This window comes from Pantherophis guttatus, chromosome 4 (genome assembly GCF_059756535.1).
Source record: "Pantherophis guttatus breed Tessera chromosome 4, ASM5975653v1, whole genome shotgun sequence".
In the NCBI taxonomy this organism is placed as follows: Eukaryota; Metazoa; Chordata; class Lepidosauria; order Squamata; family Colubridae; genus Pantherophis; species Pantherophis guttatus.
In genome coordinates, this window is record NC_142066.1 from 8,494,143 (window position 1) to 8,504,080 (window position 9,938).

The 9,938-nt window shown below is 39.7% G+C and overlaps 1 protein-coding gene across 1 annotated transcript; it reads right to left on the minus strand.

Annotated features, from left to right (window-relative positions):
* Window positions 1–309: 309 nt before the first annotated feature.
* On the minus strand, window positions 310–5,919 carry LOC148113673 (vomeronasal type-2 receptor 26-like). The gene is made up of 5 exons (XM_087893260.1): window positions 5,842–5,919; window positions 4,580–4,660; window positions 4,214–4,335; window positions 3,391–3,593; window positions 310–1,634 (listed from the first exon to the last, which is right to left on the minus strand). Exons 1-5 carry the CDS (start codon window positions 5,917–5,919, stop codon window positions 736–738), a joined length of 1,383 nt encoding a protein of 460 aa, XP_087749386.1. The 3' UTR covers window positions 310–735.
* Window positions 5,920–9,938: the final 4,019 nt, after the last annotated feature.

The window sequence follows — 9,938 nt, forward strand, 5'->3', positions numbered from 1 at the left end:
GTCCATCCATCCATCCATCCATCCATCCATCCATCCATCCATCTCTCTATCTTGCTTTATCTATTTCTCTCCCTCCACCCCTCCTTTATGGATATCTGGATATCTAGCTACTTAGCTATTTAGCTATCTATTTATAATAAATTGTAATAAAACATAACATTAAACATACTCTTTGTGGTGTGGAAATGACATCCTTTTTACAGCTCACTATACTTTTACAAACTTGATGGAATTTAGTTAATGATGTCATCGTACATTTTACATCTTTCAATCCCTTTCACTTGCCATAGCAGGTTTGTTTCATTTTATTACTTTATTTCATTTCATTTCATATTAGTGCTTCATTTCATTTCATTTATTATTTTATTTTTTTACAATATATACCACTTTATTATTTTACAAACTACCAAAGGCAGCAAACATATCCAATATACCATCTCCCTTATTTTTTCCACATAGCAACAACCCTGTGAGAAACAGTGTTTGGTCCAAAGTTACCCAGTTGGCTTTCATGGCCAAGACAGGGCTTGAACTCATGGCCCCTTGGTTTCTACCACAGTTCCTTACCCTCTAGACCACACTAAAATCCCATTAAATCTAGAAATTATAGAGAAACCTCAATGAAAAAAAGAGGATGGATTGCAAAGGCACCAAATATCAGGTTCTTTCCCTGAAATTGCATACAAACCACCTTTGATCTTTTAATTAGGAGAGCCAGAAAGAACGCATAATGTACTAATTTCTTTTTGTGAGTTGCTCTCTGTGGTTTAGCTCAGGTCGCAAAACAATGATGTAGCATTTTGGCAGGAATATGCATCCCAGTAAAGCAGCACTGGAGGACAAGATGGAGAAGACCTCCACAGCTACCATGGCTTTTCCTTTTGTGCTCAAATAGGCTGGAAAGAAGGAGATCCACACACTGCAAAAGGCCAACATGCTGAAGGTGATGAACTTGGCTTCGTTAAAGCTGTCAGGTAATTTACGGACAAGAAAAGCCACAATAAAGCTGGCGATGGCCAAGATACCCATGAAGCCCAAGACACAGTAGAAGAATGAAGTTGACCCCTCATTGCATTGTAAAATCATTTCTTGGAGCTCTGAATGCATGTCCAACTCAGAGAATGGCGGATAAGTGAACAACCAAAGAATACAAATCATTACTTGGAATAGAGAACATGAGAGGACAATAGAAAAGGCCAATCTTTTACCCACCCACTTCCTCATCTGAGAACCAGGTTTAGTGGCCATGAAAGCCACAACCACGGTGATAGTTTTAGCCAGAACACTAGAAATGGCCACTGAGAAAGTGATGCCAAAAGTTGGTTGTCGGAGAAGGCAGGTCACCTTGTTAGGTTGGCTGAGGAAGAGCAAAGAGGAGAGAAAACAGAGCTGAAGAGAGACAAGCAGAGTGTAGGTGAGGGACCGGTTGTTGGCTTTGACAATGGGAGTATCCCTGTGCTTAATAAAAGTTCCAAGTACCCAAGATGTCAAGAAGAAGAAACAAAGAGCTACTGAGGCCAAACCAATTCCTAATGTTTCTTCAAAGCTTAGAAAGAGCAGCAATTTCAGGATACATCCATTCTTTTCTTTATTGGGATAATGATCTTCTGAACATTGAAAACAATCATCCATATCTGGAAAGAAAATCAAGGAATTTATCATCTAGGTATCCTATAGTATTCAAATTACTTTCTGAATGGGTGAGAGTTGTTATAACTTTGAGTTCTTTCCACCGTTTACCAGATTGATCACGTTTCTATGAAAATTCAGTTTTTCCTCAAATGGAAAATTTGAGGACTGGCTTAAAACGAAGCAGAAATGGAAGGAATATTATTCTTTGAAATGCAACCCTTTGTATCATTTTAAATTTTTTTGCAATGTAGGCCATTTGGACTTTCGCCATTTTCTCTCAAACATGGAAAAGAAAAGCGTAAAGATATATGTAAGTCTCTAGTAACAGAGTGTATTGACCTGAACAACAGATTGTGAGTCACAGCTATAAAAATGAATATTCACTAATAACTAAAAGTATTAGTTATTTGCATACTAAGGTGTGCAAATTACACTTTGCTTATTAAAATAAAAAAAAATATTTATTCAGTATATGGTGATGTTACATTAGCCAGGAGACTATAATGCTTATACAGACTAGTACTTGGCTGCCCTAATACTGCCAGCTCTGTTTGTCTAAGAAGATTCTCAGTCACCCAGGTCGTGGTTGTCCCAAAGATGCTTTTTCAAGAGGCAACTTGACTTTCTTGTTTTTTCTTTGAATATCTTTCGCTTCTCCTCCAAGAAGCTTCTTTAGCTCTGACTGGGTGGTGGGGAATGGAAGGATTTATATTCGTTGCAGACAGATGCTCATTAAAAAGCACTTTTGGGAGAACCATGACCTGGATGAATGAGAACCTCCATTGCACTTTGGGATGAATACCCTTCAAATGGTGTGGAAGTATGAACAGATTTCCAGGAAAAAGATTGCAGAGTACAGGAACCATTTGTGCTTCAGTTTGAGAAGCAGACAACACAGACTCATTCCCAACAGCCTGTGTCTGTCTTCCACAGTGAAGGGACACAGGGCAAAAAGGAACACAGCTGCACAAAGCACAGCTCCACAACACAGTCCTTTCAGCAGTTTCAAGAAGGCTCCATACCATTTGCACTACTCAGGTGCAAATGACCTGCTCCCAAGTTGCATAGGCAGGGGGATGGGGAATCAACCCTTGCACCTGCATTGAGGAATTTGCACCTCAGTCAAAAGAAAACACATCCTAGCTGGCCAAAGTCAAGGCCATCTCCACAGAAACCAGTAATGGCTGGAGGGAATGACTTTCATGACCCGCAAAATTGCTTCGTTGGGGAATGTGACTTATGACACACCTTGGGGGAAGGGGAAAACAGAGTTAGAGGCAAGGTACAAATTGAATGACGTCAGAGCTGGCTTCATTTGGTTTGTGCCAATATGGTGCTCCTAATAAACAACTGGATTTTTCTTGAAACTTGGTTTGAGGTTCCTGCTTTTATTAGGGCAGCGGTCAGAACCCTGACAGCAGCATCATATGGGTCCTGTCCCTACATTAAGCTGCCTCATAAATGGACTTCACAAATGGGAAGTGCAGTGCCAGCAGGATTCTAACCGTCCACATGAAGTGCCAGCTCAGCTCCCCACCGAAGTGGTACCTATTTATCTCCTTCCATATAACATACTTTTGAACTGCTAGATCGCCAGAAGCTGAGATGAGTAATGGAAGCTCACCACCCCACACCGTGCTAGGACTCAAACTGTTGGAGCTTAATGACCTTCTCTAGCATCATTAAGCTATTGAACCACTGCTCCTCTTTGTTTGCTTAAATCAACCTAATGAAAACTTCCTGGAATGTCTATCCTACCCTTTTGATTTGAAATCTTCCCTTCTGGACATGGAACACAGTCATAGCAACAGAATTGTTTTCCTTCAATCTCCTTCTTCCAGTATCCAGGAAAGCAATGGTCATTACACAGAGAAATTGGAAGTACCTGGTGATAAACATAAAAGATTCTTGCAAAGGGAGGTTTTAAGAAAAAAACATTTATTAATCCTGCAGGATCTAATCTGGGACAGTCACCGGGACCAAAGGTGGACCAGTGACTAACTCAAAGTAGATTCTTCAACATTATTCTGGAACACCTTCATTCGTGAGTTATTAATCATCACCTTTTATTAAGGTAAAGAATTCTTTACTTCTCCAAAGGGCTAGTGAATATTACCTGGCTGGATTTATATTATGCATTAAAATTTGTTGAAATTACAGTGATGAGGAAAACAGCTTCTTTGAAAAAGGCAAGTTGCATAAATAAATATGAGGGATGAAAATGTTACGGAAATAAGGCAACGTTCATAATTTGAAAGGTAATTGAAACCAAAAAGAAAATCTGACTTCTACATTGCAAAATCATTTTGTCAATTCGATTAATGCTTGATCATGGGCCATATTTGTTCCTAGAATGCCATTTTTTCTTGCAAATATAGAAATTAGATTTTTAAAGAGGCTTTACTCAATGTGGTTCAAGGGACTCTATTTGGGATCATCATAGCTCCAGATACAGTCCATGAAATGAGTCCATGCCTGATTAAAAGCTGGGTGCCAGACAATCAAATCTTCATCAATGAATAATTCTTTGCCTGTTGGAGAACTGGGTTCTATTCTTCCGACACTAACTCTTTGAAAAGACCGATTAGGAAATGTGATGAGGTTGATGATATCAAATCCACCCATTACTTCCCCTTTTTCATTCAGAGAAACTTTCTCTCCAGGCGAATTGTTAAAAGAAATGCCATGTAGAAACAGATGGAGCTATGTGAAAGAGAATGAAAAAGAGAGAGAATTTAAAGGATAATACAGGTAGTCTTCTACTTACAACAGCTTGTTTAGTGATTGTTTGAAGTTACGAGGGCACTGAAAAAAGTGACTTATGACCTGTTTTCACACTGGATTTTATAAGCAGAACATATTAAGACTTTCCGCCATAAGTTCAAATGGTAATTCTAGATCAAATTGCTCATTGAAATAAAAGAAGCGTCCAATGCAGAGAGAATACCTGCCAAGGCTGCATAGGTGGAAGGTCAGTTTTTTTACGCAGCATAGTTTTTTTCTTATTGAACCCCGACATGAATAGAGCCTGCAAAGCATGAGCAACAGCATAAACAGCATTGTAGACACTGTAGCTTTGGCCAGTCATTTCCATTTCAAACACGGGCCCAGGAAGATCCTCCAGTTTCTTTTCCACTGGGCACTGCCTATTGGACATTTCTTGCAATTCTGATTTTGAAAATGAACAATCAAATGATTGTTCCCAAACGTCTTGTAGAAACCCATCTCTGTGGTCTGAATGAGGTTTGATGGTCTGAAGAAACTCTTTGAAACCTACAACTGCTCTTGAATGAACAGTGAAGGAAATAGCCCCGTGGAACATCTGGAGATCCCAACTGATTTGAAAGCCGGAGAGCATAAAATCAATCTGTGCAGTCATGATCCACACCCTTCTAAATAATGCAGTTTGCTTGTTTTCAGGATCTGTTACAAACACGATAGCCCTGAGGCACATAATTGTCCCTGGTTCTCCATAGACTAGAAATGTGGTGGTGTTGCTGTTCCCCAAATTTATGTAAATATCTGAGACCATGTGATCAAGTTTTCCAAAGTGTTCTATGTGGACTAGTTGTGAAAGCCTTTGTATGAACGATGGACAGATTCCATTTTGTGAAAGTATGGGCTGAATTTTCTGTAGGAAACGTTCTCCGTTGTTGTTATCCATAGTAAAAATCCCAATCCATGTCCATCTGAAATGATGAAGCAGTTGGATAATTCCAATGTATTGATGGTCCTCTTTTGGGACCATGAAATAAAGTGAAGAGAGCTCACTGGTCTGAAACTCCTCTTGAGCTAATGAGCCATATGTCAGCTAAAATAAAGCAGAATAATACTCTGTTGAATCATTAGCTCAAATCCAATCTTTCTGGATCTAGTTTTCCTGTAAAAAATATCCAAAGAAGGAATTTTTCCTCTATTTCTTTTGAAATATTAGTATAGAATGAAATTTCTAGGAATTATTTCAAACACATTATAATAGTTCATTTGCTTGAACAAGATGAGAGTGTGCTACATTCAAACCTTCCCTCTGGAATGGAATGACTCTAAATACTCACTTCTATGGTTGGCATTGTAGCTTCATAAAAGAGTGCTAAGTATTATACCTTAAGGTCTGTGGAACGTCTTAATACAAATCTAATATCTGATTCTCAGTAATTATGTCATAACAACAAAGTATTTTTTTTTTCTGTTCATCTCTTCCATACTGACCTGTGGAATCTTGTAGAAACCTGCAACTTCAGCTATATTAGATGATGTATCAAAACTTAATCCTCCAATGATGGCCATCAGATTCTTCTGGCTATCACATTTGTAGTTAGGAACAAATTCCTGGGATTTGAAAAGCATGTCCAGAGTGGTGCGATAGGTCATCCTTGCATTAAGGTAAGTGTCATAGATGTGGAACCCAAGAGTGACGTTAGGTAAGATCTGGGGGTCTTCATTGATCTCCTTCACAGCAAAGGCCAAGGCAAGGATGTGTTGGTAGAGTTTGATTATTACACTGCAAATAGATTAAGCACACCTTTTCAAAATAATAATAATAATAATAATAATAATAATAATAATAATAATAAATTTTGAAAATTATTTTAGTATGGTACTGTTTGTAAAAACTTGCTTCTGACAGAAGTATTAAATAATTTTGTAATCAGTCCAAATATATTTTGCATACAATCTTTTTCCTTTATATTTTTCTAGAAAGTTACTCATCATAAGGCATACTATGTTAATTTATGGAGTTTTAACTTCAGCCTTCAGTTTAACCTAGAATGCCATGGCTTGTTTTCTCTGTTGATTTAGTTTTCTAGGAATTTTACTGAATTAGAAAGAATTATAGATTAAGGGTGAGATTCTCTCTAAATCCATACATCTTCTTCATCTGAATCTTTTCAGTTCTGAACGAATATTCTATGATTTCTCATAATTCTAAATTCCCTCAGAATAAATATCTAACGTCTGTGTCCACTTTGGCTGCAAGAAAAATATTAAAACATCTTTACTCTATCCTATCATTCCTCACCTGTTTGGTAAAATAGAATGCTAATAATTTAACTAACTTCCAATATTTATGTCTATGGAGATTCTCAGTCATCCAAGTCATGGTTGGCCCAAAAGTGCTTTTCCAAAAGGCAATTGGACTTTCTTCTTTTTTTTCCCTTTGAAAATATTTCTCTTCTCATCCAAGAAGCTTCCAGAATTGATCCAGAACTGAGACAGAACAAGAAGCTTCTTCAATAAGTAATGAAATGTTTTCAAAGAAAAAAACAATAATGTCCAGTTGCTTTTTGGAAAAACACTTTTATTTTGTGTTGTGAAGTCTGGGAGAGCTGATTTTTTTTTTTTTAGCATTCTTCTTTTTGATAATTTCCACACAATCAAATATGCTTTATTTATGAGAATTTTGTTAATGAAAGAAACACTATGAAAGTTTTCTTTTCTCTCACCACTTTCAAAACAAAAAGAATTCTTACATTTACATGAAAAACTCTACATTTCCTACACAAACAGTCATATAAATGATTCTTTGCTATGTGGATCTAAGGTCAGATGATTCAAAGGAAAATCCTTACATTAGTGAATCATAAGGGTTGAGAAAAGGATGTTCTTTGAATAGAGCTTGATAGAAATGGTAAATCAAGTGATACATCATCCCACCGATGACGAGGTCACCAGGCTGATACCACTCATGTGGAACAGGGAAAGCATCACTTGCAGGACAGCTCAGAGTAACTGCTTTGTGCATCCGGAACACCAGGAGGATCAGTTTTATGATTTTCTGCATATGGAGAAAATGTCTGAGTCTATCTTCAAGGAGAACTTCTGGCAGATAAAACAGAAGGAAGAGAACTTTGTGGAAATGAATCTCACAGAGTCAGCATTATGACTTCCTTCCTCCATGTTGTGTTTGGTATCTATATAGATCCTTTCTCACTTTCTATTCCCTTCTGTGCAGACCTTTTGATATTGTGGCCTGCTAAAATAATAGAATGATTGCAGTCATTCATAAGGGACATAATTGCCACTGAACCATTGGCAACATGGCAATGTTTTCTTTATATGTCTGATCAACAACTTTCCTTCTTTGGAGTGACATCATAAGTGACTGATGCTTAACCTGTTTTGAAAATGGTGGAGAAATGGAAGTTGGAAGTTGGAAGCTACAACGTTGCCCTAATTCTAGAAATCAGGACAATAGTTTAATATTAATTAATGGATCAGGAAACCATTTCCCTGCAAAATGTTGGATGAAATGGTCAAACATCAACTATCTGGTACAGATTAGCAGGTCTTGATTTGAAAATCCTTTGGAAAATAGATAAAAGTAAAAGTTACATAGAAAATCATTGATACTCCCCCCAAAAGGGAAAAAGAAGAAACAAGATCTTTGAAAAGATAAACTAAAACACGTTTTACATTTATCTTGTATGTGTTGTTGTTTTTTTAAAAAAATAAGAATGGAGAATTCACCATCACCACACCTGGAACTCATACTTGTTCTGCTCTAGGACTTATATATTGGGTCTTTTTATCAGTTTATCTGTATTTTCATCATCTTTCCATCTTGCTTTCTTGCTATCTTTAATTTTACAGTTCCAATTATATCATTTATGAAAATTCCAGATATCCTACAGTGGCAGGGGAAAATGTCAATTTTTCTTGACTAGTTAATTGAAAGGAGTTGAAATAGATAGCATCTGCCTTTTATGATATACTAAAAGGATATGGACCTGGCCTGTATCACGGAGACCTGGTTGGGGCAAGAGGGGGGAATCCCTCTCTCTGATTTATGCCCCTCAGGCTTTCGTGTCTTGCACCAGCCGCAACACCAGGGAAGGGGCGGGGGGGTGGCAGTAGTTGTTAGAGAAAGTCTGAGTCCTAGGGAGGTCACTGTCCGTCAGATAGGCGGGTGTGAGTCTCTTCTATTGAAGTGGGACCCTGGAGTTCAGTCGGGCTTGTTGGTCACATACCTATCTCCCAGCTATGTTGCCACAGCCCTGCCCGCACTGCTCGATGTCTTGTCTGAGGTGGCACTTGAACTCCCCAGCCTTTTAGTTGTGGGAGATTTTAATCTGCCTTCGATTGGTGAGTCATTTGAGACAGTCCGGGAGTTCATGGCCTCCGTGGCAGCCAAGGACCTGACTCAGGTTATTCAGGGCCCAACTCATAGGGGAGGACACACACTCGACCTGGTTTTTCTCTCTGGACAGTGGATAAATGGTCATGGTAAGGGGGAACTTTCCATCACTCCCCTGTCATGGACTGACCATTCCCTCCTTAGACTAGACTTTCAATCTGCCAACCCCTGCCGCTGGGAGACGGGACCCATAAAATGGTCCCGCCCTAGGCGCCTGATGGACCCAGAAAGGTTCTTGAAGGAGCTTGGGACATTCCCCACCTCTCAATCCTGCGATTTAGCTGAGGCTCTGGTGACATCCTGGGAACAGGTGGCTACCGACACCTTGGACAGAATCGCACCTTTGCGGCCTCTAACCCGATGCAGATCCCGGATTGCTCCTTGGTTTTCCATGGAGCTCCAGGAAATGAAACGTCAGAAAAGATGCTTAGAGGAGAGTTGGAGGTCCTCCCGATCTGAATCTGACTGAACACAGTTAAGAACCCATATTAGGTCTTATCTAGTGGCGATGGAAGCAGCGAAACGTCACTACTTCACCGCCCTCATTGCATCTGCAGAAAACCGCCCAGCGGCCCTGTTTTGTGTGACCCGCCCCCTCCTCAATCAGGGAACAAGGGAAGATCCTTTGCAGGGCAGAGCTGAGGATTTTGTACAGTTTCTGCATGATAAAATCGCTCAGATCCGGATCGGATTGGACTCTGACTGGGCAGAATCCAATTGGGAGACTAGGGTGGGTCTTGAGAATAATATCTGGATTGAGTTTGACCCTGTTTCTGTCAAGGAAGTGGACAGGATTGTGGGCAAACTTAATTCCTCCACTTGCTTATCGGACCCTTGTCCCTCCTGGTTGGTTTCGGCTGCCAGAGAGGTGACTAGAGACTGGATCCAGGCAATTGTCAACGCTTCGTTGAGAGAGGGGAACTTCCCTGCCTCTCTTAAGGAGGCGGTGGTTCGACCTCTCCTCAAGTAGCCTTCGCTAGATCCAGACTCACTCAATAACTATTGTCCCATCTCCAACCTTCGCTTCATCGCGAAGGTTGTTGAGACTGTAGTGGCTCAACAGCTCCCACAATTCCTGGAGGAAACGGAATACCTTGACCCGTACCAATCAGGCTTCCGACACGGTCACAGCATGGAAACGGCATTGGTCACTCTGGTGAATGATCTCTGG

What these genes read in the sequence shown, in the direction of transcription:
- LOC148113673 (XM_087893260.1), bottom strand. Translation starts at nt 5,919, where the DNA reads ATGGCCATCATTGGAGGATTAAGTTTTGATACATCATCTAATATAGCT. An exon ending in CACCTATGCAGCCTTGGCAG is followed by an intron (nt 4,336 to 4,579) that starts GTATTCTCTCTG and finishes TCTTTCACATAG; the next exon opens with CTCCATCTGTTTCTACATGG. An exon ending in CTCATCACATTTCCTAATCG is followed by an intron (nt 3,594 to 4,213) that starts GTCTTTTCAAAG and finishes TGACTGTCCCAG; the next exon opens with ATTAGATCCTGCAGGATTAA.